We start from the raw sequence: 26,984 nt of genomic DNA, 5'->3' as shown, positions 1-26,984 counted from the left end.
CAAACATGATTTATTTACTTCCTCTTTTGTTTTTTTACAAATATGTCTCCCTTGCAACTGCCTTGTGCATATTATATTCATACAGAAAATAGAGAATACTAACTCCAGCTCTGTCAGTGAAGGACACTTCGGGATGATGCTCTTCATAGATGCAAGGTGAGACCCCTCTACTGCACAGTCAATGAGGCTGGAGGAGAGAGGAGAGGAGAGGAGAGAGTTTACTTCCTCCAGGACCTGTACAAATGCCAGAAAGTTATGTGGTAGCATTTTCTCTCCTGCTGTTATCAGCTACTGGGACAGTAAGTTTGGCTCTCTCATATTCCCCAAAACATTTGGGAATATCTTGTTTTCTGTCAAAATGACTAATAATTCTTAAGGTGCAATTTATGCAAACATTTTGTTTCGTTAGCTTGATTTGTTTTCGAGAGATGGAAGGGTCATTGCATTACATTATTTATATTTTCTAAAAGCAAGCTACCATGAAGTTGATATTATGCCAGTAGAACAGTGGGGCTGTGATGGAGTTCTGCATCGCTGCTAGGTATTAGCTTTGCTATCCGATCTTTAGTATAGAGCAAGTAAAGGAAAAAAGTACCCTAATCTGCAGAGTCATCACTAAAAACACAAAAACAAGTCAAATGTAGATCAATCAGATCAAAGACCCCCCCACCAGACATAAATAAGACAGTGGGAGGGTACTTTATTTAAATATGCAATCTAAATATATCACCTGACTGAGGTCAGTTCAGTGGACTTCATCAAAGACAGATGCAGTGTGGTGTGGTGAACCCTGCAAAGTAAATGCATATAGTACTGTTAGTTAAACATGCAAACAGACATATGGTGATGTGGGCATTCTAAAGTGAGTTTAAATGTTTGAATATGTGTTTTACTACATAGAGTGTACAGTTTCCCAACGTGTGTGTTTACTCGTATGCATTTGCATATCTAACCCGATAGTGTGTATGTTGCTGCTGAGATCCAGACAGCGGCACAACAAACTAACAGCTTCCTCAGATCTGATCCAACGTTCCTCAATACTGGTAAGAAAGAAACAAGTGTGATACAGCTCAGTATTTTAACAATTACACCAGTTCATTCAACTATTTAGTCAGAAACACTTTATGGATTGCATGCTGAGAAAAAGCAAAGCTGAAAAGATTAGAGAGGGCATACAATCGCAACTTGCTCTCAGGTTAATAACTTGCTAGTGTTGAAGTGGAAGAAACAAAGCTACATAAAAAATATTCCCATATACTGTACTCCTTCTTACCGGACGCTGAATCCTCTCTGACTGCTGTTTAACAGTTTCACAAAGTCTTCAATCCGAACCGACTGCAGCAAATTGTTCTTCAACCTGTGGACAAACCTCAGAGTAATACAATAACCTGGACAACCTGAGACACACAAATCAGTGGATGCCCTACTGATCATTTCTTTTGATATAAAAAAATGTCAATAATAATAATAAAGAAATTCAACACTTTCTCAGTCATCAACAACACTTAACAAGTCCGGTAATTCTTTTTCAAGACAAAGAATTTTTCATTTAAACAATTACATTTGTATGTAAATGTCTGTTCCTTAAAAGCTGAAGTTGTAGAGCAGCTTTTCATATGTTGAGAGGTGCAGTATAAAGTGGTCTGAAGATGGAGGTGTACTTACTCTAGTTTGATTGGACTGGGACTGATAGACACAATCTCTGCTAATCTGACCAGATGGTCCCGTTCCAAACTACTATCTGTGACACTGGTAGAGAGGCAGAAAAGATGAGAGGGGAGAGAACAAAGAATCAAACAACACATGGAGACTTTTCAAAAGGTGTATACTGCCTAACGGAAGAACGCAATGTGCACTGAAACCGTTAATCGACCTTTTCAGATGACAAAGAAAGAAAGAAACCTGATACTTCAGACGTATCTCGTGCTGAAATATTATTATTAAGGTTCAAACTGTGTAGAGATTTCCCTGACAAATCTGTACAGGTATTTTAAGTTATAGAAATGAGTTGTGTTGAATGGGGTATAGAACATATCACATACCGTGCAACAAATGAGGTTAAAGGGATAGTTTGGATTTTATAAAGTGAGGTTGTATGAGGTCTCATCCACAGTTACCTACAGTAAACGGCTGTTTGCACGTCCCGAGTTTGGAGAAACAGACTAGTTTCCGACTCGGCATACTAGCATGGAAGTAAAGCAATGTTATGCTGTGGACGGGGGCAGCAGCAAAACGTTGGTTTGCCACCTAACAGAAAGGCCCACCTAAAAGGATCAACATCAGTTTTAAGTGTACATTATATTGAGAATATTTTCATATATCTATATATATATTTATTGTTTTACCTTGGCGTCAGACAGCCCTTTGAAATGGGGAAATTTAGCCGTTATATCCATCTTTTGCTCTCTTTAAAGCCACAAGACTACTTTGACAACACAGTCATTTTACTTTGCGGGTAAAATTACTGTTATTTTCAGAGGACTCCCCAAACAGGAGTGTGCCCACCGCTATCCACTGTAGGTAATACACTGACTATGGATAAGTACCTCATTCAACCCCACTTCATCAATCAAATGGAAAGCGTCTGCACAATGACTCGCTAGTTACTTGTGCTGTTGTAATTATGGATTCTTATCCTACCTCAGCGTTTTTACACAACCTTCATATTGTGTAAACCAGATGAGGCACCTCTCCTCTGCTCCCAAACTACCGGCAGAAATTTGAGTTCATGGACAAAGAGAAAGACAGGGAAGAATACGTTGTTCAATCTTACAGTTGTTTGTGCTTTCCACAATTCATTTAATTGCTTTCTTTTTAATTGTAGCCCTGAATTTCTACAATGCACAGTCCTACCTGACTTCTACACCAGAGACGTTGTCACAGGTACACAGTGTGTTGGTCACATCCAACAGCCCCTGCTGCGTCAGGCCATTGTTGCTCAAACTGTGCACGAGGACACATTAAAGACCAGTAAAGTGTTATTCTAGATGTATCCCATTTACTATCATATGTGTAATGCTACTATTACTACAATGAACTCTGCGATCAAAGTAACAATAGATATAAGACAGTAACAATACAAATGAATATACAAGATTCAATATGGAACAGTAAACATTATTGTATACATCAAAAATATAATATAAATACAATTATTGGAGAAATAGAAAGCTTAAAAACATAAAGATATCAGTTAATAATCTGCATATTCTATTTACCTATCTGCCAACAGTCTGGCTAAAAAGACATGTCGATCAGGCTCTCATCTATTAAATTAATTATTTTATTCGTATTATTTTGTAGCATTCTACACCACAGGTCTAGCTGCATGTCTAAATGTATGAAACGGGGATTACTGAATTTCGCGTCTTTTCTATTTCTAACAATCCCTTCAGTAAAAAAGTAGGTCACCATGTTTGATTTGTTAAATACAAATGAATATAGAACTGAAAATGGTCAAAATCAATATTTTACATAATGTATCTTACTTTACATAGCTGGTGATTTTAAGCTTTTGTAGACAATCCACAAAACGCTTCACTCCTTCATCTTCCAGTTGGTTACTTGATAAACTGCAGTCAAAAGAAAGAATAACTCAGCATCCACACCAATAGAGTGTAAGCAAGCACTGGTGCCGGTATTTATGGAAAGTAGATGTCTGTTAGCTAATGTGTGAGTAAGACTGGGTTTGTGTATGGCACGTACTCCAGGCCAGACAGTTGAGGACCCTGCTGTAGGATCTCGAGCAGTCTCTCCAAGTTCTCTCCTTTCAGGCTACAATGAGTTAACCTGTGTGCACACAGAGTCAGTGAGACATACAGGTGCTACATTAGGACATAAAGACAGGAAGTCAATGTCCTTCAAACCAACATTTCATAACAAGATAATCAAACAGTTTTTCTTCTGGCAATTTCTTCTTTTTTGGTAAGTCTCAATGGTTGACATTTGTAGGAAATTTGGGTTTAGAAGTGTTTTAAGAAATCATAATAGAAGTGTTTAATGATTCATAATTAGAAGTGTTTTGGAATACATAATTAGAAGATTCATAATTGTAGAAGTGATTTGTAGTTAGAAGTGTATCTTAGTAGCACCTTTATATCCGTTTGTGAAACTTGTGAAGTTTTTGCCAAAAGTTGCAAATCCTTATCTTTATATAGAATGTTTATCATAGAAGTGTTAAGCCATAAAAGACAGTCATTGAATGTATTAAACTGTGAAGAATAGCCAAGGGAAAGTCAGACTTCTAGACAGACATTTGCAGGTTGTGCCCGCGCGAGGGTTTTCGGAAGCCTGACGCCAGGAGGAGGCAACCGAAATTAGCCAATAGGAATTAAGATGGACAAATGGGAGGGGATTTCAAACTGTAAGGGGAAGTGCTGGAAAGGAATTCACTCTCTTTCTCCTCGGCTCTGAGCCTGGAAACATCTGTGTTTCCAGGTTGAGTCGCGAGTGAATAGCTTTTCCGCGCGGATCATATTATTATATATTCTGTTAGTAGTGTACTTCATTCTGTAATTGTATTAGCTTCAGTAGGATTAAATACATTTTAATTGTAAACCAGTTTAGGGTAGATTTATTAAGAAGCAACTCTACTGTAAAACAGTGGAGCGTGCTCTCCGGCCTTCTCTCGGTGGGGAAGATTTCAGCCTCCACACATTATGTGTGTTGCTTTAAAAAGTTGTTTCAGTTTAGCAGTTTAGACAGCAAAATGTAAAGCTGGCAGTGCATTTTTCTCTCAAACACAAAATATGAGGGAATAAAATAGAAATAAAAAGAATGAAAATGTTCTCTCCCATTTACAGTTTGAGAAATTGTAGATTTGCTGCAAAGAAGAATGTCGAAGAAGCAATGTGAAAAGCAAACACCCACTAAGTTTTTATATCAGCACACAGTGCACAAGTCAATTGCTTATCACAGACCTGCAGCTGGCTTGTTCTGCTTTCACACTGTCAAACTGGATGAAGGATTCAGTCTGAGGCCTGAAGAAAGAGGTTGAAGCAGTATTTTACAAAAACATTACACTGGATATCAAAAAAAGGCTCATACAAATCGTACCTGAGCTCCACTGAGGTGACTCGCTGACTGACAGTCAAACATCTGACCAACATCAGTGCTCCAGTGGTGGATGTGATGCTGTGGCTGACACTAAAGAATAACAGGATAGAGTTGATTCAAATGAAATGTGAAGGTGGTAATTGATAACAATACAAGAGATAAATGCTGGGTTCAATCTTTAAAGGTCATGGTGTAGGAGCGTGGAAAGAAACAACGAGGCGAGTATTCCCTTTGGCTGCACCTTGTGGCCGTTTATTTCCATCCATACAAAACATGTTTTCACCTTCACTTCCTGCCACCCTTTAACCCCCCCTGTCACCAGGGTTACGCCCCTTTCCTTAAAGGGGCCCCATGAATTCGGTCGTCCCCTACAATGGTTTTAAATTAACTAGAGTAATAATAAGTAGTGCCATAAAAAAAGAAAACATCTGTAACAGAATAAGTAAACAAAAGTAGTAATATAAAGAAGAATAAATAAGAAAATAAACAATTAAATAAAATATTTTTAAATATAAAGAAATAAATGAAAGAATATCTAAATGTGGAAAACGATGAAAGTGCCTGAAATTAATCTTTTATATTTCGTTCTTTGTCTTTATATCTCCACATTTTTTATTTACTCGGGTATTTTATCTAGTCCTCTATTTATTTCCACAATCATTTTCCCATTCTTTTATAGATTTGGTCATTTTTAGGACACTCCTATCACCCCATATAATTAGAAACATGACGGCTTTAAAAGAATCAACTGTGTGGTGAAGTTGTCAGTAGACTTATTAGAATAAAGCCCTTTTCAAAAGCCTCAGCATTGACACCCAGAAGGCAACAGCAGAGTGGTGGGTGAGTTCAAACTAGGACACCGCTTTTGGTTCATTCCAGGCCTAAAGGTGTTTTTCTATTCAAACCGTGGTGTCATTAACGCTTCATGCTGTTAAAACACTACATTATGTTATGCCGTTGTACCATTGCACACTGGTGAAGTGACACAGTGCTTGGGTTTGTAATCGTTGCAACAGATTTCCACATATTATTTTTCTGTCTTTTTTCTGTCTGAACAAAACCATCCACACTAACTACTTCATGCATGTGTGTATATCTTACTTGAGTCTCTGCAGTGACGTCATCTTGGGCAGGACCTTCAGCAGATTCTCGATAGCCTTGTCCGTCAATGAGCTGTGAGACAAACTGCCACAAAATAAGAGTATATCAATGTCTATCTGTTCATAATCATGAAATAACAACGTGTGGATATACATTAATCCAACTCACTCTAACTCCAAATGGGAGCGACACTGGACCAATCGTCGACATAGTGTGGTTATATTGGATGGTAGGAGGCTGCTGTTGTTTATCCTACAGCATTAAAGAAGAAGATTTAAATTTTTCTCATTTTAAAGTTATCACTTGTCAAAATACATAAAGTTATCACCGTTTGTATTTTAAGAAAGTCAAATGTGTGTTTTTCCTTAAACTCTTCATCAGCTTACTGTACCTGAACATCTTTTTCTGCCGTTTGTCATCCCTAAAAAAAGAGCATATAATTAGTTGATTTGCTGACTCATGAAAAAGCAGACAGCGGTATCCAGATGTGTGGCGGATTTCGGATTTTTTACTTTTTGTCAGGGCAGAACTTCAGGATCACCTGCTCTCTGTCTCCATCCCTATTAAAACAATTGGACACTATCAGATTCACAAACTGCACATTTGAACACAAGTTTATAGTAAATAACCCCATTTTACCTTCAAGCAATTCATTACCATGCAAATTACTATGATATACTGTCTATTCTTCTATTTTATAACCAGACATAAATGATCTGTTAAATAGCATTTGTCTAACTGGCAACTCGCCATGTTGGTGAAATAGGTGCTCACTCTGTTGCTGCTGTAAAAAAAAACATTAAATGTCTCAAATGTACAACAAAGAATACCTGATGTGGATTTGTGTTAAGTTGTTATGGGAGCACAAAGCACCAGCCAGCATCACTACCCCTTCCATGCCAATCCCATTGTTGCTGGCACTGTAAAGCACATAACAAAAACAATGAGCCAGGGGGAAGGACATCATTTCACTCCAAATAAGCCATTCATACTGAATAATGCCCTGAGGTAAACACAGCAGCTGCCAGTGCTGACATATTTAGTTTGGAACTGTTTGGTGACAAAATAACAGTTCTGCATTTGCCAAATAACCAACCAACAGTCTCATCTTTCATTTAAAACCCAATAAAATAAAAAATGTAAATCTCAATAAAAGCCACTCATTCTTATCAAATGCATATCTTGCAACCTTATATTGGATGATTGCTATAAAGATCCCCAGAAAACTTCTAATGTTTTAAATTGTTTTTGTATGTACCTTTTGTTATCACTTTTAGTGAAACTCTTACTTTATTTCCTGGATGCAACTAAGACGGGGCAGGACGTCCAACAGTTTCCTCAGACCTTTGTTGCCTAAACAGTTACTGGACAGACTGAGACGACAATGTGGGATTGAAATAATGTCAGAGACAAGAAAGGGTACAACATGCGTAGCTGCCAAAATAAAAGAAACACGCAAATGGATAGTTTGGATGTTTTGAAGTGAGGTTGTATGAGGTACTTTTCCAGAGTAAGGGTATTACCAACAGTTGATAAATGTTGGCACCCCCCCAGTGTTAAGAAATAGACGGGAGTACCAGCATGGAAGCAAAGCAATGTACTGCTGTGGATGGGGGCAGCAGCAAAACGTATCTTAGTCACCTAAAGAAAATTGCCCACCTCAAAAAAAATCAGTTTAAGTGTAAACTATATTTAGAAAAGTGTGACGCTTTACCTTGCTGTCAGGCAGTCTCTTCAAAGTTGCTGGACTCCTTTGACAAAAACAGTAATTTTACCTCACAGAACACAGGGGTCGCTGGTCCCTGCTGTAGCGATCGGTTAGTTAGTTAGTGTTATTGTGTGGCTTTGGTGAATTCAACCTAACCCTTTAAAACGCTAAAGTCACACAATAAAACTAACTAACTAACCGACCGAGCCAGCGGTAGGCCAGCAACTACGCAAGGTAAAATTACTATTTTAGTCTTGTGGCTTTGAAGAGAGGATGGAAAACTGCTTCGGTTCTCCATCTGAAAGGGCTGTCTAATGGCTAGGTAAAGCTTTGAAAATATTCTATATGTAGTGTACAGTTAAACTTGTATACGTTTGTTTAGGTTGGCCTTTCTTTTAGGTGGCTAAAATACGTTTTGCTGCTGCCCCCGTCCACAGCAAAGCATTGCTTTGCTCCTGTGCTGGTACTCGTGTCTGTTTCTCCAAACTGTGGGCCTGCCGACTGCCATCTACTGAAGGTTATACACTGACTATGAATGAGTACCTCAAACAACCTCACTTCAAAAAATCTGAACTCTCCTTTTAGGTAACCTCTGTGCAGAAAATACAAACAGTGCAAAATATCATAAAAATAACAATGCATAATGATTCATGGCCACACCTGAATTTACCATGGAGACACATGATGATTGCTAGAAAGGTACAGTGGCTAGGTTAAACATTCCACTGTCATTAATAACTATAAACTAGAGATGCATACGTTTTTAGTTGTTTTGTTTCAACAGTGTGCATACAGATTATCACTATATCACTATTATACCATATCACTATTACCACTATATCTACTACTACTTCTACTACTACTAGTACTAAATGTACTCTGAATGTCAACAGTGATCCTGCTTTAGCATGCAAGGAAAAATGACAAGTAAGTGGATTATTTTTTGTGTATCTTACTCCAGCAAAGTGAGATCAGGGGAGGTTCCCAAACTCCTCCACACTCTCTCCAGATGAGTCGGCAGCAGACCACAGCAGCTGAGGCTGACAGAGGCAACAGTGTCCGGATTAACATCATCATCATTTACGGACGTTTACATGTCTGAAAGGGATCTCTAAGATGAACTATCACTGCCATCTCTCTTAACTATAGTTGTATTACGAACAAACCTGAACAAGGCTAACCTGAACCCGTCAGATGGTTTGTTACACAGAACTGTCTAAGAAGCCGTCATTAGAAACTGGAACTGAAAACATCTTATCCGTCGTGAAAAGCCTTCGGTGTTGTTCCTTGCTCTTCATTTAATAAGGAAATATTTCCCTTTCTGATATAACTGATGCTATTGTAGCATCTCGGCTAACCTCTTCAGGAGGTGCCACTGTTGTCTCGTCGCCTGTCTGTGTCGTCTCATAAACACACCTAAGCCAAGCCCGAAGCTGCCTGTAGCTCCTCGCAGTTCGCTGATTGTTCCATGCTCTGGCTTACCGGACACAAATGCATTACATGAAGCCTGACGAGATGGATTATTGTGTGATGTGCGATTCCTGGATTCTCGTGACATCACAAAAAAATTCAGCAAGGTAAGAACATCGCTCCCCTCTGAACAAATAAAAACGATTTTTCTTCTATATTAACTCCAAGCCCAAAAATGCAACAAAGGTCCGAAGGTCGGAATTGAACCAGAGAATTGCAGGTATATGGCGCTGTAAGCACTTGGATACCGAGGCGACCCGTATTTAACACATACCAGAGCAGTTTAGATACTTCATTCGTTTTTTCTCTCCCTCCAGAAAACACTATGGACACCTGAACAGGACTCTGTAGTCTGAAACATAAAAAAAATACAGTCACATGGCAGTTATAACACCATTATTTAAGAATTCAACTAATATAAAATTGAGGCTAACCAATACAATGTTAAATGTTGCTGAAAGTTTTACACAGTGATGCAGAAAATTGGCATGACTGTGAGTAACCATAATTATGCATTTGTTAGTACAGTATGTTTAAAGATGTGTGTATTTATATTGTCCGTACCTGATATGAAGCTCCACCACAGCAGGACAACCAGACAGCAGAGCGGTCAGAATCACCAAACCCTCCACTGTTAAGCAGCTGTCATTCGCACTGACAGGAAAAGACATCTGAACGTCAACAAACTGCTGCTGTTCTGTTTTTATGGATGCTCAGCACTGTTTTTTTAATACTTGCCTATCCTTAACCACAACATATTAAGTAGTTTATTAAGTAGTAGTAGCAGTAGTGTATTCATGCTACTTTTTGGATAGCTAGGTGAAATATAGTATGACACTATGGATTTTTGTATAGCAAAATTAGTAAATATCAGTCATGCAGATTACATGTAGCTTTTATGTCACTCTTGTGGTTTGTCATGGGTAGTTTAGTATGAGTCTAGTCTTACATGATCTGTTTGGTGACGTTGAACTTCGGCAAAGACCGAGTCAGCATCCTCAGAGTTTCAACATCCAAGTGGCCTCCAGAAATACTAGGAAGTAAACACACACGCAGTGCCAAATGAGTGCGGACTGTCCCATGATAACATCCAAAATGTCAGTTGTGGTGAACCCTGCTCTGATGGAAAAATAGGAAGTGATGGCTCAAATAAAAAATTAAAAAACTTCTATATCAACATTGAATGGCTGATTGTAATTACAGTACTGCATTATTCTGTTTTGGTATGTTGCATCATTGGTAAGTAGCATCCTGCATTTTAAGAGGTGTATTTAGGGCTACTCACTCCAGGACAGACAAGGCGGAGCAATGTGCCAATGACTTTGCAAGTTTTTGCATGTCAGGCTTGCTCCATTTCTGGTTCAACAAGCTGGAGAACAAATTGTAGCACAAGATTAAAACATATCAACAACAAACGAACAAACAAATTCAGCACATGAATTAAACTGACTGATCTGTCATTGATTCAGAGGTTGTTTCTGGCCAAGACTGTAAAAAAACAATGCTAATAATAAGTCAAGGTTCAAGCACCTTGTTCAAAGGAGGAGCAAAGTTCTTCAAGGAAACTGCCTATGCTAGTAAAGATCTGTAAAGTGTTTTTATGACAAGGGTGTTATTGTCTATTGTCTTACCAGATTGTTGGTTGAGACTTCGTTTTCTCGCTGCAGAGGGGAAAGCATACATAAGGCAGAATTTCACTATTTGCAGTTTGATGACACACTGTATGGTTGATTACTGGTTTTATTTACTCATTATGTTTATCTAACATTAACCTCACCTGTTCAAATCAGAGTTTTGAGAGAAAGTGACTGACAATTCCTTCATCCCACTGCAAAAAACCAAACACACACAAACAGCTGTATAACAATGAATTCTTGCTTACTTGTTGATGTTCTTTCACTTAGTCACTTCGAGGTCTATAGAGTAAGTTTGCAATACTCAAGGTTGCATGTGACTGAGAGAATGTGAAATTGTGAACTGTATATATGTGCGTGTGTGTGTGTGTGTCCGCATGGGTGTGTTCATACTCTGCATGAACCTGCTGGATGTTCAAGAACGAAGACATTTTCCAGATGAGATAGTCCACTGCTTCCAGAGAGGCGTTGTTTCGACCAAACCTGCATGGTGCGCAGACACAAGGAATCGGCTACAAATCTGTGAAAATCTTGAGATATTGGAGTTATTGAAAAAAAAGCATCTCATTGGCAGTAAGTACTTACTTCACCAAAACCAGTCGTGGTTGTTTGGTAAAAATATCAGCTATGTGTTTGATCCCTCCGTCTTTCAGATTGTTGTCACTCAGGCTGCAATGTAAAAACAAGAGAATGGTGTTAAAGTTTAGACCTGCACCAAAACTATTTCCCCATTACATTAAGTATAAGGAGGTACAACCCAATCTAGTCAGACACACAATAATCTGTTCACACATTGCCTCAATAGAACTGTCAGAAGACATGTTATTTGATGTAGCAGGGAAATTATGTTGAAGCAAATATACTTGATTTCAGTGACGTGTGGACAGCTCGGTAGAGCAGAGGCCAAACTAGCTGCTCCTGTGGCAGTCAGACTGGCACCACAAAACCTTAAGAGGACAAAGACCAAAACATTTTAAAAATCTAAAATTAAAAAGTTGTGAAAGTGTTAAGTGCTGATTTCCACTACATCCCTTATAGTATTTCAAAGGCAATTACATTCATGTGTGTATAGTCTGGAGAAGGTAAACAACCTACACCACTCTTGATAAGCTTTGTACGAATTAAAGAGAGAATAGAGTAGGAAGAAGACACGTAAAAAAATCAACTTACTCTAGTTTCCTCAGGGTTGTGAATTTTGGCAAAATGGAGGACAACTTCTCAGCGAACTTGTCGTCATACTTGCGGCCACGAAAACTGAAGGTACACAAACAGTGAAATTAAACATTTATCAACCAAAGCTTCATGTTGTATTGGGAACTGAGATGCAAAAGACTCCCTTAAAAGATGTCAAATGTGTTCACCAAATGGGATTCAGATCAACATTATGTAATGCTATGAACAACAAAATGAACCACAACTCTGCACAGCACAAACATAAATGGGAAGAATACATTAGATATGGATATCAGTGCAAGAATGGGAAAATCTGTGACAAAAGTTTTAAAAATGTCTGGTTAATACCAAACATAGACTCATGCAATATCAGATTATGGGGATCTCATTTACACATTTTGGAAGTGCACACACTTGAATTTAATTTTGAACTATATTGATGAAGAGAAGGTAATGTTAAAAACACTACAGAACATTCAGTAATTACACAGGAACCCCAAATATCTATATTGGAAGATGTACAAATGCTCAAAGAGTTTATACTATTAATGTTGACAGCAGCAACACATTTATATTAATTAACTGGAAAACTAAGCTCTCACCTTCAATAAAACAATGTGTAGAGAACCACTGTCATATTGCACTCCAGAATAACTAATGTACAATATCAAAGGGCAACCCATGAAATTAGACGAAGAAGATAAAAAAATAGAGCTGTAGTTATCTCTGTAGAAAAATACATTTCTGTATATGTACTAGAAGCTATGATGGAATGTTGGTATTTATGGTTATGGTTTAAGTTGAGAGGTTGCTGAATACGTTTGTGTGCTATGGTGAAGGGATGGGGCACAGGAATGAGCAAATGTTTTAATAATGAATGTATTGACACATAAAAAAAAAAAAAACTCAATGGAAAGAGACTTAGCCAACCATGGGAACACAGCAGGAAATAAAGAGCTTCAGTTAGATTCACACTATGTGGGACAGGTGGCCAATCAGCTGAGGAATGCTGACGGCAAAGCCACACTCGCACTGCTGTTCAACTGCTCTCTAAATGTCCGGAAGCCAAACATAGGTTTACAGAGTCTCAAAAGCTCAACACCCTTCGCCTCAGTGTTTATTTACATAATGTTACAAGGGCAGTTACAAACTGCTCAAGTGCACTATGCCTTTGGTCATGAAAATAGTTCCTAGCCTTGCATGCCCAGATGCTAGGTGTTAACATTTTGACTGTTAACACTTTACATAACTAGTGACGTCTATTAATGGGAAAATCCACTAAGGGTCCATATAATATGATTTTAGAGGAAATTTAGCCTATGAAGCTATTTTAAATTTAAATATTTCAGATTTTTCGTGTGTGTGTGTGTGTGTGTGCGTGTGTGTGTGTGTAGGCGTGTGCTGATGCCATGTATGTTTTGCTTGTGTGAGTATTTGTGTGGACTTACCTGAGGTAGTGAATGTACTGACACTTGGGCAGGACATCTAAACACTCAGTCTCCATTGAGCATGCTCCAAAGTCCAATCCAATGCCATCATCACCTGCTGAGTTAACTACAAATGCCAGAGCATCAATATCATTAGGTAGTAGCCGGATGTTGCGCAGCTCCAAGGTGGGTCTCGTACCCACAACCTGCTTAGCTAGTTGGTGGTCCTGGCTCTCCTGAACACAGTGGCAAAGCTCCAATATCTGGGAAGATATGTGAGAAGGAAGGGTCAGTAAGGAAATAGCAGGGTTTAAAAGTTAAATTATACATTTGTCAGAATTCACCTTTGGTCCAGTCAGGGTGTTGCTGTGACAAAGGTTTTTTAGCAGTTTCAGAACAAGGGTTTGTCTTTTTTGGACCCAATTTTGGCCTCCTGTTCCACCAGAGGTCCTGGCTAATTGAACTAAGGCTGGAGTGCAGTATGGGGAGGCCAGACCACATACAAACAGATGCAGGGAGTCAGTAAAGACTTTCCTCTGGTCTGACTTGGTCGTCCAGCGAGTTCTCAGGCTGAATCTGAGAGAGCAGTGGGGAAAAAGATAGAGCAAAGTCAGCATGTGCAGCTATAGAGGACAGTTCTGACAGTTGCTCCTAATGTGGATTTTGTGTTCTCTGGTATCACAAAGAGCTTGCGAAGAAATAACTGGTTATAAGCAACTTAAAATGTGTGTTTACATGGCTATAAATAGGGTTTTAGTAACAATCATTGGTAAAAACAACACACTTTTGCAGTTAAAAAAAACGATTCAGGTTGTGTGTTTAAAAGTGCTGATTAAATGCAGTATAGACTTCAAGCTAGTCGGTTAGTCCTGCCGATTTGTCATTCAATTGACTGGTGAAGTAGTAGCAACACACTCTATCTGACAATAATCTGCAGAAAGAAACACACCATTAATTGTATTTATAATGTGGCCATTAACAGTTCAGGCTTTTATTAGGTGTTGTTTGACATCTGCTGTCAGTGACCCCCACCTCTGCTGGCCCCCCCGAGTCTCCACTACTGTCATTGGACCATGCATCAGTGAATTCCTGGCCTCCTTTTAGGGAGAAAGGTCACATTGTGCTCAATTTACACTGTCAATCTTGTTCCCTGGCTGGGTTATTCCTGATACATGTCTGGTAGAGTGTTACATGCACCTCGTGTCGTTATCCAGATCATTTATTAAGGTGAGTTTTAGGTGTGTGTGTGTGTGTGTGTGTATATACAGTACATATATAAACCTAAAACTTGATTTATCAACCTTAGGTACGGTTCTATTTTGGTGACAGTGCACACACAGCATAAACAAGTTGGAATTTTCCTGACCTGATAGTGGGTGGACTGGTGTAAACAGATGACGTTTCATTCAAAGGAAGAAGTGCAAAGCTTGGTGTTGATATTAACAAAATAAAGAGAATGGGGCCATACAGTACATGCTACGGATCCATTTTTCAGTGAATCGCTTATTTGGTAATTTGCTGATTCTGTCAACAGGCACAAACTAAATAAAACACCAGTTGTAGTTAATTGTAATTATTATCGATTCCATGTACAGGACCAAGCACCGTTCCATTTGGCTTCACTGAACTCAGTTCCCTACCTCTTCTTGAGCTGCGTGTCACTAACATCAGAACTTGTCATGATTCTGAGTGCAGCCAAAAACTCCTGTAAGGTCAGATGAGTGAAGCAGTAGGAGTTGACAGGTATCCCATCCTCACGTCTGAGCTCCACCTGACGATATGCACAAACATAATATTTATTATGTCACTAACAAGACCAAACGTTTTCAGCTACACCAAAGTTATGTCAACTCATTCTCTGGAAACAATGAATATCAGGGTTACCATTCCTTGACCCATTCTGCAAGCAAGGCAAAAAAATAATACCAGTTTAGAAATGTAGCTGTTGCTGTGGTTATTAATGTAGCATTGTGACAACAGAACTCAAACCTAGAACAAGTTTTTACATTTTTAGCCACAACTTTTAATGCGCTGCTCCTGTTGCATCACTTGTATATGCCCACAGAGGCTCTAACTATATGGTTGTTACACAGAGGAGCAGATATTCCATCCAGGGTGACTTTAGCCAGGAGAGGGTTGTTATAATACAATATTTGGCTCGCTTTCTCGACACACACATAGCGAGCAAAGCGGCGCTCAGTCCTCCTCTGTAATCGTCTCAGATCAAAATGTTTTTTATGAAAATGATAGATGTAATAATTTCCAAAACAATGTTTGTCTGTTTTCCAAAACATGTTTTTATAACAAAATATTCTGCTTCAATCTATGTTTGTTGGCGTTAAGGCTTTCAAAAACTACATTTTCATTGCTTCCCCCCCCCCCCCCCTGCTATCGAACCGGGTAATGGCAATGTCACAGGCTGATGATGGGACAATCTGAATATGACTACCCCCAGCTATGTAGCCAAGTCTGACCTGTGAGAAGAGCCCTGTCCTGATTGAAAACTCCAAAACATCCTGAGAAATGTCTTCTTCCATGAAGAGGATCTTGCTGTCCTCTAAGCCGTTCCAGGCCAGCTGACTCAGCTCGCACAACTCAGATCGATGCTGACTCAGAATGCTGCACAAAGAGAGAGAAAACAAATGATAACATGAAAACAAATAACAAATATTTGCTGCATTAGTACTGATCAAAGATCACATAAAAGTGAAAACGGGAAAATTAATGAAGCTTACAATATTGTAACCCTAGTTCTATCAGCACAGGCGGTGCCCTCTACTGGACACTATGAGTAACACTCTCCAACAATCACAAGCACGCATTCGCCCACTGAAATTTGTTATCATCATGACAGTCAGTGCTTTCACCATTACACCTCGCAGCAGTTGCAGACTGCCGGCAGTAGGGCCGTCCGTCTCTTTTGTAAGATAAACTGGCCTGTGTGGAACATAGCTTTCTCTGGACTTAGACATGAAGGTGAGGTCTTTGAAATAAAGGAAGACCCTCCTGCCTCGGCCGCGCAGCAGCTGAAGCACCGTGTCAACACATCTGCTAAAGGTATCCCTGTACCAAGGCAAAGCTGAAGATGGCAAAACCGTTTGAAGATTAACATACCGAACATCTTGCGGGCAATGCACTGGTTTAGAAATGAGGAGATTCAAAATGGGTCTGAAATCTCCTAACTTCTTGGGAACGAGGAAGTACGCGGTGCAAACCCTTTCTGTGTGTTGTGAATGGAGCCTGTTTCTGTAACTGATCGTGGATCTCTGCTAAGAGATAACACATCTCCTTCTGAAAGGATAGATTCACCTCCTTGACGCCCATAAATGGAGGGAGACTGCAGAGCTGGAGAAATTATCCAGTCTTCGTTTCCTGTCCATCCATTCTGATAAAATCATAGACTCTATATAAGAAGTGGACTCAGTCGTTGTGGCGTCACCCATTCGTTTGTGAACTGCGGACCATATTTGGACTGCGGAGGAGTGCAAAGAGATGTTGTATACGGCTCTGGTAGCGGTAGCGACCTGTCAATCACATGGTAGCCCGCCCTAAAGCATACCCTGCTTTATCGTCAAATTGACTCTAAATGGGAACATCATGCTGTATTGAAGAAGACTTGAAACTAGCAGCTGAGACCATAAACCCAGTGGGCTAATACATGCTCATGACTGGAGGAGAGTATCACCCATAGAGTCTAGTAGAGGGCGGAGCCTGTGTGAGTAAGAACTAAGTCTATCATTAAAATACGAAATACCTTGCGCTAAATGGTTTATGAAGAAGCTCTGACTTAACATTTACGAATTCATTGAAATGATATGTTTTGTACCTCTGTGGAAGTCTCATGGTATTCAAATCGTCACTGTTTCCTGTTGTATCAAGGTCATGGCTCAGAAAGGCACCGAGAACAGTTAGGTAGACCTGGGTATGGGTGGAGGGTATCTGGGCTTGTGTGAGAGGTAGCTGGGCTCTGTTTGTTCCATCCATCATTACGTCTTCACTCCCTCCGCCTTGATTTTCCCATTGCACATAACTCCCTCCTCTACTGCCCTCTTCTCCTCTTCCTCCTCGTGGAACCTGTACTCCATTTTCTTCTTTTTCTCCGGCTTGTCTCCTTGTCTCACTTCCTCTTTCTTTTGGTATCTGCGTCCTTCCTGAGTCTCTACTTTGCAGCAGTAAATGCTCCAGACAGATGCAGCAGATGTTGCAGAGAGCAGGGAGGGATGACATGGCAAGTAGGTGTCGACTGGAAAGAAGGAGTTCTGCTGCCTGCACCCCAAGAGCTCTGTTTGCTGAGTGACCTTTGCAGTTGAGACATATATTAGTTTAAGCCCATAGAAATGAAAGGTAGACCCACACATGTGTTGTTATTTTGCCTTATCAGACCTCTTCTATAACTGTGTTGGCGTGTTCAGACAGGTCTTGATTGGCATATCCCAGACTCTCCCGTTTGTTTTATTGCCCATTATGATTCTTGTTTTGATGATAATTACATGAAGTTTAGGGATTTTATGTAACACTTAGCATGCTGTAGCTCAGCTTGACTTCAAGCTGAGCAGAGGTCAACTGCAATAACTTAAAACACGTGTGTGTGTGTGTGTGTGTGTGTGTGTGTGTGTGTGCAAAGAGAATTTCAAAATGCAAATGGTTTGCATTATATGAGTTCAACCTAAATCAATTGTTTCCAAACTAGCTTTGATATGTTGAAATGTCAAATGTTTTGAAGGCACTTAGAAGTATTATACAAAGGCAATTTTCTTCGGTAGAAAATAATTACTGAACACAAACCAAGTGACCCAAACAACAACAATACTGTAAAACTCAGCATATAGTATACAGTTACATCATTAAGCTACAGTTTGCCAAACTAGGCAGCACTGTGATGCATGTATTGATAAATCAAGTTTTGGTTTATGTATTCTAGGTTTCCTGCGGGACCTGTGGCTTCCTCCCACAGTCCAGATAAAATGCAGGTTAGTTTAATAGGCCAAATGTGTGAATGTAAGTGTGAGTGGTTGCCTGTCTCTTTAGTCCCTTTCATACATGCACTGCAACCCTGAACTTATGTAGTTGTTACCCGGAGAAGCTGTATGTGACAATGCAAATGTCCGAATCATTTGGACCGGACATTATTCAGACTTTACCCTGGCAGCTTCCTAGAACAAAGTCTGTGTAATGTCCAACTGAGGCCATGTGTGAATAAAGCTGCCCTGTCCAGGGAATTCACAGCGAGCAAGTGGGCATGTTGATGACGTTCTCACTGGCACGAAACCAGAATAATACAATGTCCGGAGTTCATATGAGAAAATGGGAGAAAGTATGAACAACTATGTCAGCCCTTTATCAGATTGACTACTGACCGGTCCAGGGTGTCCCCCGCCTCTCGCCCAAAGAGGCTCCCAAACTTTTAGGACCATGTACCTCATATGTATCAAACTTCCTAATTACCACTTCCCACCGCTGATATCAACAATGAAACAATGAAAGAGCCACTTCGCCTTGTATCTGTGTATGGTGCTGGTGTGTTTGGCCGAATAAAAATTTAAATGCAAAAAACGTTGCCTATTTGCACCTCTACTGTTCCTCTGTGACGGTAAATCCCAGATTGATGTAGCTAGCCTGGTAACATCTTTTCATTTTGATGCTTTAATCAATGACTGAAGGATTCAAATCATTGCAACAGCTAGCGCTACTAGTTCATGATTATGTCGGACGTCACATGCAACCAAATTTATTTTCTAAAATATTGAAATGAATAACAAATCATTTCTATATCATTGTAATTTGATGTAAATATGTAATGAATAACTGTTTCTGTATTACAATTATATTTATTTAAATATATTTTTTGGTTTTAAATGAAGGACAGTTTCAATGCAATTGCTAGGTCTTTTAGCAAGATGAATGTAGATGTATCTCTATGCAGAACAGCAAATATATGTTTTTACCTTTTTTACCAAAGAAGTTGTCCACATACTCCTTGATCTCATGGCAGTCCCAACCCAGCAGCTGCCCGACCTTATCTGATATGCCTTCCAAATCGAGGACATCACGTACACGACAGGTGACCATCACAGTGCATCCTGGGAGAAGCTGACGATTTAACAGTCCTGATATGAGGTCTGCTACAGGCAAAGGCTTTTCTGGGTCCAATAGCTCTATCTTCACATCTTGTTTGGTGAGTTTGCTGTGAAACTCGTCATAGCCATCCAGCACCCAACAGCTTTGGTCTGGATTGGAAAGGAGGTAATCCACAATGGCTTCCTGCTCAGAACACAGAAATATATGAGGAATGTCCAAACAACAGTGGAAAAGTATTAGTTCACCTTGTGACATTTGACTATTTGTATGTTTGTTTTCCAGCAGGATTACAGAATAAAAAATACAGGCCTGATTTTCATTAAAGATTTGGTGGATGGGTATAGCATAGGCCAAGGAAGAACCCTCTGAACTTTGGAGCAGATCAGAATCATGGGGCGGATTCACGCCTTATTTTACACTTATAGAAACATCCCTGGCTGAGGTCTGTGCCCTTCTAGTTTCATTTTAAATTCAAGTGGACATTTTTAGAAATGTATATTTTACTATCAGGACCGGTTCTTGGCACTACTCAGGTTTATGAATACAACCCTTTATGACCTGCCAATGAACCTGAGAGCAGTCTGAACAATGATATTAGTAAAGAACTGCTGTGGCTTTTATACAAAATGTACTATGCTGTTACTTTCAAATTTAACATCTGCAAAGTCCTGACAAATGAAGGCACTGCTCTAGCATTGCTACCTGCATACCTTTTTGTGGTCACCCTCTTGCATGGGGACATAGTGTCGGAATAGCAGCTCAGACAGGGAGAGAGGGTGGGACAGTACGTTGAGCTGACGAAACTCCAGCAGGACAAACAGGTAAGATGAAGGGATAGGGCCCTTTAAGAGTGAAGGGGATAGAAACAGTAAGATAATGAACTAAAGACAAAATGAGAGAATGAACCAAGCAGAGGAGGAACAGTTAAAGGGGGACTCCACCAATTTTACACATCAGTCTGTTTACAGGTCTTGTGGAGTACTACTGCATAGGTGAAAAAACGTATTTTGTCGCTTCAGAGGGGGCTGTGTGAAATTGTCTGACACTGGAGACTACGAGTTTGAAAATGAAAAGAACTGGGAGTTTGGAGTTAGAAAAAGAAGTGAGCTTACCAGACTTCTATAGCTCGCTCCTCATCTCTGCTTGAGGTTAGAATATCTTTCATATTGAGTACTGATGTAAAATGAATACAGCTACAGCTTTAGCCTGGAGCAAGCTTACATTTAAATGTATACATTCAGTTAAGTTTGATCAAAACTTAACTCCACTCCAAAGTTACTGTGATAAAAAGGTTTGGAAAGGATTTAAACACCCTTTAGATGCCCGTGACATAACTTGAGGCAATTTATCAGACTTCACACAGCTCTCTCTCTCTGGAGCTACAAACCGTTTTTCACACTCTGGACCGACACTAATGTGGAACATCTTCCGGGGTTCACGGTAGAATTGGTTGCTGCTTGTCCATGGTTCAGTTGCTCACAAAGCTGTGTCAGAAATAGTTCCCAGGTGACATTTAGCCCAATGTTTCACCTGACTCAAGAGTTGGATTGCACAAATAAAAATGCGCAGATCTCAATAGATTAGAGAAGTTTGAAACTCAAATATTTTTTTATATTACCCAAATATCTCTCTTCTTCTTCTTCGTAATAATAATGTGATAAACCCTGACCCAATTCAATCCAGCAGATTGGCACATAATATCCCAGATTATGATGAAAATATGTACAAAAAAACCTATTGAATGCTGATGACAAAAATGTAAACTTACTAGTCCATGTGCCCACTGTTGTCCTAAACAAGACATCAGCAGAGTTTTTCCTGATCCAGCCGGGCCAACGAGAACTGTCACCTTCCCTGCACATCCCTGGAGGAAGGTCTCCAATGTCACTCTGGAATCCATAGACCCATAATCCCCATCAGGCTCTGAGTTTAGTGAAAAAAAATGTGTTCATTAAATGTAGAGCAGACTTAAATCATGCATGAGACAGTGTCGTGTCTATATGACCAAATTGCACTATAAGAGACGTATTTCTATCTGGGTTGAGTGTCCCCACCTACTTTCTCACCCATTTTATTTTTTCATGTATTTTGAAATACTTCCACTTGAAAAAAGATTCGATTTTCAAATAAATTCAGCAGATTTTTGATGTACAAAAAGAGGAAGAGGAAGTCAATCCTACCTGGTGTTCTGCCACCTTTGTCTGCTGATCCAGGGGTTTGATCGGGTCTGTCCCTAGCTCTGTTTACTGTTCTTAGCGTGACCCACACATTCTCCAGCTGGACCTCACTCACCAGGCGCTCACTGAGTCGCTCCCACCTCCTCTGCAGTAAATGCGTCACTGCAGCAATGTACTGCGTCCAGTAATCTGTGTGTACAATTATAAAACACATTATTTTATTATCAAATTTTTTGTTGTTGTTCTTGAGAGAAGTTCTAAGAAAGGTCTACGTCAGATTCCCAATGTTTTCTTAAACCATAGAACTGTTTTGCACCTGTGTTCTGATAATGATGAATCCTATTCATCTCGTAAAGTGACATAACCTGTCACGATCAGGCTTTGCCTTGTGTGTTCTGTGTGTTTCTTTCTGTAGCTCCTCACTCTACCTGTCAGCCACTCCCTCAGCACCAGTCTAACTCCCTTCACCTGCCCCTGATCACTAATCAAGCACTCCCTCATCAGCACAACTCCCCTCACCTGTTCAAGCCACTTCATAAACCCCTGTCTCTCAGTTGAAAATAGTTGGGCATCACACACTACAGGATATTATTAAAACTATTGTGCCAGAGAGAGCAACGCACCACACATGACCTCACTGGGAAACGGATGGAAACAAAATGGACAGGGTGCGAGGACTTGCTGTAATAGGCCGTCGTATTTTTGCCACATATAAACAAGCCTTTCCTCCATCTCAGCTGTCTAACGCACCTCCACTGTAGATTTTGCGGTCGCCATTTTTATTAAGGGCCTTTCGTTCACGTCTGTCTCCGTGTAGCAGACCTGTCTCTCTTACGTAATCATAACCCTTATCATCCAGATTCTCTGAAATATGAAACATGATTTGGCTGAAGTGGGTTTTTAGAAGATATTTCTTCTGTTCCTTATTTCTTTTTTTATATATATATATCTATTTGCAGTTTCAACAGATAAGTTCCTGTTCATATGTAACAAAGTTATTTCACCACGCTCAACAATCAACATTTAGAAAGAAGACAACTGATTATTTGGTTTGAAAAGGTCTGCGTGTGTCTGGCAAATAAAATGACTTCAAAACAGAAAACTACAAAAAAAACAAAATCAGCTGCTTGGCATTTGCAATTCATGCAGGCTGTTGATCATTTGAGTGAACTGGTTTTGGTTGAGCACTGAACATGAGAACTGGTTCAGCCTGGTAATATGATGCTCAATAAAAGCAGCATAGTAAAGATGCCTGGTTTACTCCCACAATTAAGCCAACATTAATGTGGAATGCAAACATCTTGTACCTTTTAAGTTTGGACTTTAGTAGATATTTTATGGTTACGTCTTGATGTTGATAGCAAGCAACACTTACCACAGAAATAACTTTGTCAAAGAAGAGCAAGTGCTTCATGCCCAGACTTTACTGCTGTGTACTCCAGCCATAAACACTTGACAGACTGAGACTAACGTATTTCAATGTAGACTATATCAGAGAACTTTTTTAAGAAAGAGATTCTTCACTCAATCAAAACTCTAAGAAGAGAAAATGTGGACTTAACCTTTGTGGTCCAAGTGAACAGTGATACGTTTCATACTGAAAAGTCACCTTTTTAAAAACAACATGGCTAAAATTATGTTTATAAACAAAACTCCTCATCTCTTTCCTGATTTTGACATCAGATGATATGCTGCCACTACACTTCACAAATTTCACTGGATTTAAATGAATGCCTGCAGTGAATAGAAAAAGCATCCAGGTCCTAACATCTGTCATTAAGGAATGTATAAATAAAAAAAGAAAGCAGTCATATATGACCAGGTTTTTGTTTGTTTCTCCCCACAAAAGTATATATATATATATATATATATATAATGCAACACTTACTTAGCAATTTGGCATTCTCTCTTCCAAATAATCCAGCCATGTAACTATCCATTTATGAAGTGAGTTAGCACACTTTCATTTCATGAATATGCCTAAAACATTAATGGTTTGTAAGATGGGCATTTAACAATGTAACGGGACACGCAACAGAAGTAACAGAAGCTCCATTTAAAGAGGGAGAGACAGTGGGAATACACAGTGGGTATCGGCAGATTAATTGACAGGTTTTTCCATCTCCAAACTATCGTAATCATATCGGCCTTTAGAAGTCCACTATCGGTCGACCTCTAGTTTCTTCTATGTAACTCATGACATTTGTGATTTAGTGTCTCTTTCTCAGGCCCAGTCAGCCCACACGGTTTACTTTACACTGAAATGCAAAACAAAAAAACCTCTGAGAAAGTCTTGCAAATATTAAATCTTTAAATATTACAAAAAATAAACTAATGACCTTGTGTGATTTTTGATGTGACCTGTTAGCAGTTTTACAGCGACAGTTTAAGGACAAACCTTTGTCGGGGAAAATGCTTTTTTACATGTGCACTCTGCCACACTGTATTAAACCCATGGATTCTGACTAGTGAATGGCCACTTGCCATTTTAGTTTGTAGCTGCAATGTAACAACGTTGAAGCATTGTGTGCATGTATGTATGTTCTACCAATCCGTGGGCGTTTGATGAGCTGCTCTGAAGGCGGCGATGACGACTTCCCATCCGTGACACTGGGACTGGAATGTTCACAAACACCTACAGTGCAGAAAAAAAAACATACAAATCATACAGTACATTAAAAAATACCAGTATTACCATAAAATATCCCAAATGACTAATGCTATCAAGTGTGCTGCAAGAATCTTGCATGTGTTGCCATTATTCTTAGGCTCTCACTTTTAGTTTCTAAATCATCTAGTGATGAATAAAAGAAAAAAAGGAAAGACCGGGGATTCCCAAAGTGAAACAAAAGTCATACGATTTTCTGAAAATACAGTATGCTAAATGTTGCTGCGTCTCCCCACTGTTGCCTTTTACTTTCACTTTTCCTCTTTGGTTTGTCATTATCTGCTGCGGGGCGCTTCACCATAGACATAATAACAATAATAAAGACAATGAAACAACAGTAGAAGAAACACCTTTCACAACAGACAACTGGATAATTTGCCTTACACCGTATCAAAGTTGTGTCACGTTCCTGATCAACCACTTTTCATTTTGGGAGCTGCATTGGGTGTGTTCAATAGGCAAATACACAGCAACAGCACAAAGTCAACAATGACTGTGTTGGGAACGGAGTGTTTGGCCGAAAAGAAGATAGCGTTTAATTTACGCTGTTGAATGTTGCTATTACACTGATTGGGCTCTTATTTAGTTTATTGTGGAACAAAGAGTCTTTGTAAATGCAGCACTGGTGAAATGCTCTACTGGCCACACCCTGGTCGGTGCTGCAATAGAAGGGGTTTTCCATTAAACACTTTCGTTTCAGTCCACAGAGAGAAATGCAGCCATAATTCATGCCCTGTGTCATTTTTGCTAAATGAACCCTTTACAATACCTTATATTTAATTTGACATCATTCCTGCCTTGTGTCTAAGCATTACCTTTAATGACTTAGGCCATTTGACTACTGAAGTGAGTTTTGGACTGTAGGTGACTCAGGATGCTCTCACATAGCGAACTCTAAACACACAATAGTAACATTCAGAGCGTCATTTTTCTACTCACTGTTTTCACATCCAGCCAATGACATGAGCCTGGACTCCAGGTACATGGGGATGTCCTCACACAGGATACACATGCTCTGAAGGAAGTTGCGGCAATCTGCAGCGTTGGCCACCTTGAAGTACTCTAACACGGCTTGGATGTGTTCCGTTACTGCTGCTGCAGAGGGGCTACTGGAGGCCAGGTTGATGTTCCAACCGGCATCGCTGGGCATCATCTGGCACAATTTCATGATGACTGCGGGTGACTGACCACTAAGGATGCGGAGCAGTTCTGAGGATTCCTGAGCCAAGACTGAGTTCACATTTTCGCCTTCGGGATCAACCCCCTCATCCATGGTCAGACTCCATCAGCTGATAAACAAATGAGCAAACATGAGCACAAGCACAAGTATTCAAATTCCCACACAGGCCCACATATCAAAGACTGGGAAAACATATGCAACAAAACGAGATATGTAAACTGCTGGGGAGCCACCTACATTACCTATTGTTTAAATTAGTTAGGAAACGTTTCAAACACGTGCCCTAGTTGGTTTTACATGAATCTCACTCACCTTCTAATATTGTCTATTTTCATGGGGGTTACGTTTTATATTATGTTTCATGAAGATGAAGTGCTACTATTAAAGGATTCTATTATTTCTATTCAAATTTAAGTAGATTCAATGGATTACTATTCAGAAACAGACAACGTTGTATGTACGTATGTCCGACAACATACACCTTAATAGGCACGTGGGTTTTACGCAGTACTTTTTAGTGCTGCTTTTTTATGATATATTTTTATGCGCACGGTTTAATCTTTTTTTTAAACTTAATTATTTTCGTTTTGGACGGCGATAACGCTTTTGATGCCTTCAGTGTAAATTAATTGTAGGACAAAATCCACAAGGACAAGAAGTGTCCCTCAAGCCTGACCTGCAATAATTTGTAGCAGTGTCATGAGTCTTTCATCTGCAGCCCGACAGACACGACTCTAGACTGCACTAAACGGTGCAGTTTCAATTCGTTTAAAAGTTAGATAATGCTGATATCAATAAAACGAAAGCACTCACCAACAACTGTTGTCGTAGACTGCATGCCTCGGCAGCCAGAGTATCTTTTATTTCAAAACGAAACCTAAGGGAGCTACGCATAAAGTTTTGGTTTCACTTTTGCGCAGCAGCGGTGACCGCTCATGGGATTTCTGACAGAATGCCCCTTAGGTTCAGGCGACAATTTTGATGAGAAATGCGGGATTCTAGTTCAATACATTAATTGTGTATTTTCTTTTTTCTATTTCATCATTTGTCTTTCCATCTCCATTATTTCCCGACTTACCTTTTCTGTTCTGTTACTATTAAAATATATCATAGTTTGTCTGTATTGTTGTCTAAACGTCAATATGCGTCATTTCTTCAGCAGATCAGATATCCATTGTGATTACATGAATCAAGCACATAGGGTCACAAAGCTATACTATTGGTTCGGGGCCAGGTGGACCAGTGAGTTACAAAGAGATGTGTGTGAGTTACATCCTGCATCTGAAAAGATTAATTGGTAGCACTTTATAATA

At 39.6% G+C, this 26,984-nt stretch overlaps 1 protein-coding gene across 1 annotated transcript in view; it reads right to left on the bottom strand.

Annotated features, from left to right (window-relative positions):
* The window catches only part of nlrc5 (NLR family, CARD domain containing 5), a 34,674-nt gene extending 8,060 nt beyond the window's left edge, over positions 1 to 26,614 (bottom strand). The window contains exons 1-40 of the mRNA XM_076082279.1: positions 26,485 to 26,614; positions 25,431 to 25,780; positions 24,372 to 24,458; positions 21,827 to 22,012; positions 21,415 to 21,569; positions 20,357 to 20,488; positions 19,514 to 19,829; positions 17,395 to 17,866; positions 16,043 to 16,187; positions 15,209 to 15,339; positions 13,913 to 14,144; positions 13,590 to 13,831; positions 12,139 to 12,222; positions 11,832 to 11,915; positions 11,554 to 11,637; positions 11,362 to 11,451; positions 11,112 to 11,162; positions 10,966 to 10,995; positions 10,620 to 10,703; positions 10,284 to 10,367; positions 9,899 to 9,988; positions 9,609 to 9,686; positions 8,821 to 8,904; positions 7,446 to 7,529; positions 6,987 to 7,076; positions 6,669 to 6,716; positions 6,548 to 6,577; positions 6,325 to 6,408; positions 6,157 to 6,240; positions 5,056 to 5,145; positions 4,920 to 4,979; positions 3,706 to 3,789; positions 3,489 to 3,572; positions 2,854 to 2,943; positions 2,641 to 2,706; positions 1,666 to 1,749; positions 1,274 to 1,357; positions 954 to 1,040; positions 731 to 790; positions 104 to 187 (exon numbers count right to left, since the gene is read on the bottom strand). Of these exons, the coding sequence (XP_075938394.1) occupies positions 104 to 187; positions 731 to 790; positions 954 to 1,040; positions 1,274 to 1,357; positions 1,666 to 1,749; positions 2,641 to 2,706; positions 2,854 to 2,943; positions 3,489 to 3,572; positions 3,706 to 3,789; positions 4,920 to 4,979; positions 5,056 to 5,145; positions 6,157 to 6,240; positions 6,325 to 6,408; positions 6,548 to 6,577; positions 6,669 to 6,716; positions 6,987 to 7,076; positions 7,446 to 7,529; positions 8,821 to 8,904; positions 9,609 to 9,686; positions 9,899 to 9,988; positions 10,284 to 10,367; positions 10,620 to 10,703; positions 10,966 to 10,995; positions 11,112 to 11,162; positions 11,362 to 11,451; positions 11,554 to 11,637; positions 11,832 to 11,915; positions 12,139 to 12,222; positions 13,590 to 13,831; positions 13,913 to 14,144; positions 15,209 to 15,339; positions 16,043 to 16,187; positions 17,395 to 17,866; positions 19,514 to 19,829; positions 20,357 to 20,488; positions 21,415 to 21,569; positions 21,827 to 22,012; positions 24,372 to 24,458; positions 25,431 to 25,764 (4,568 nt within the window). The 5' untranslated portion in view covers positions 25,765 to 25,780; positions 26,485 to 26,614. The remainder of the gene's footprint in view (positions 1 to 103; positions 188 to 730; positions 791 to 953; positions 1,041 to 1,273; positions 1,358 to 1,665; positions 1,750 to 2,640; positions 2,707 to 2,853; positions 2,944 to 3,488; positions 3,573 to 3,705; positions 3,790 to 4,919; positions 4,980 to 5,055; positions 5,146 to 6,156; positions 6,241 to 6,324; positions 6,409 to 6,547; positions 6,578 to 6,668; positions 6,717 to 6,986; positions 7,077 to 7,445; positions 7,530 to 8,820; positions 8,905 to 9,608; positions 9,687 to 9,898; positions 9,989 to 10,283; positions 10,368 to 10,619; positions 10,704 to 10,965; positions 10,996 to 11,111; positions 11,163 to 11,361; positions 11,452 to 11,553; positions 11,638 to 11,831; positions 11,916 to 12,138; positions 12,223 to 13,589; positions 13,832 to 13,912; positions 14,145 to 15,208; positions 15,340 to 16,042; positions 16,188 to 17,394; positions 17,867 to 19,513; positions 19,830 to 20,356; positions 20,489 to 21,414; positions 21,570 to 21,826; positions 22,013 to 24,371; positions 24,459 to 25,430; positions 25,781 to 26,484) is intronic.
* Between the last annotated feature and the right edge of the window lie 370 nt (positions 26,615 to 26,984).

Source organism: Anarhichas minor, unplaced genomic scaffold (genome assembly GCF_050575085.1).
Source record: "Anarhichas minor isolate MPS153535 unplaced genomic scaffold, ASM5057508v1 ptg000090l, whole genome shotgun sequence".
In the NCBI taxonomy this organism is placed as follows: domain Eukaryota; kingdom Metazoa; phylum Chordata; class Actinopteri; order Perciformes; family Anarhichadidae; genus Anarhichas; species Anarhichas minor.
Note: the sequence above shows the minus strand (reverse complement) of the source record. Positions and strands in the feature narration are given on the sequence as shown.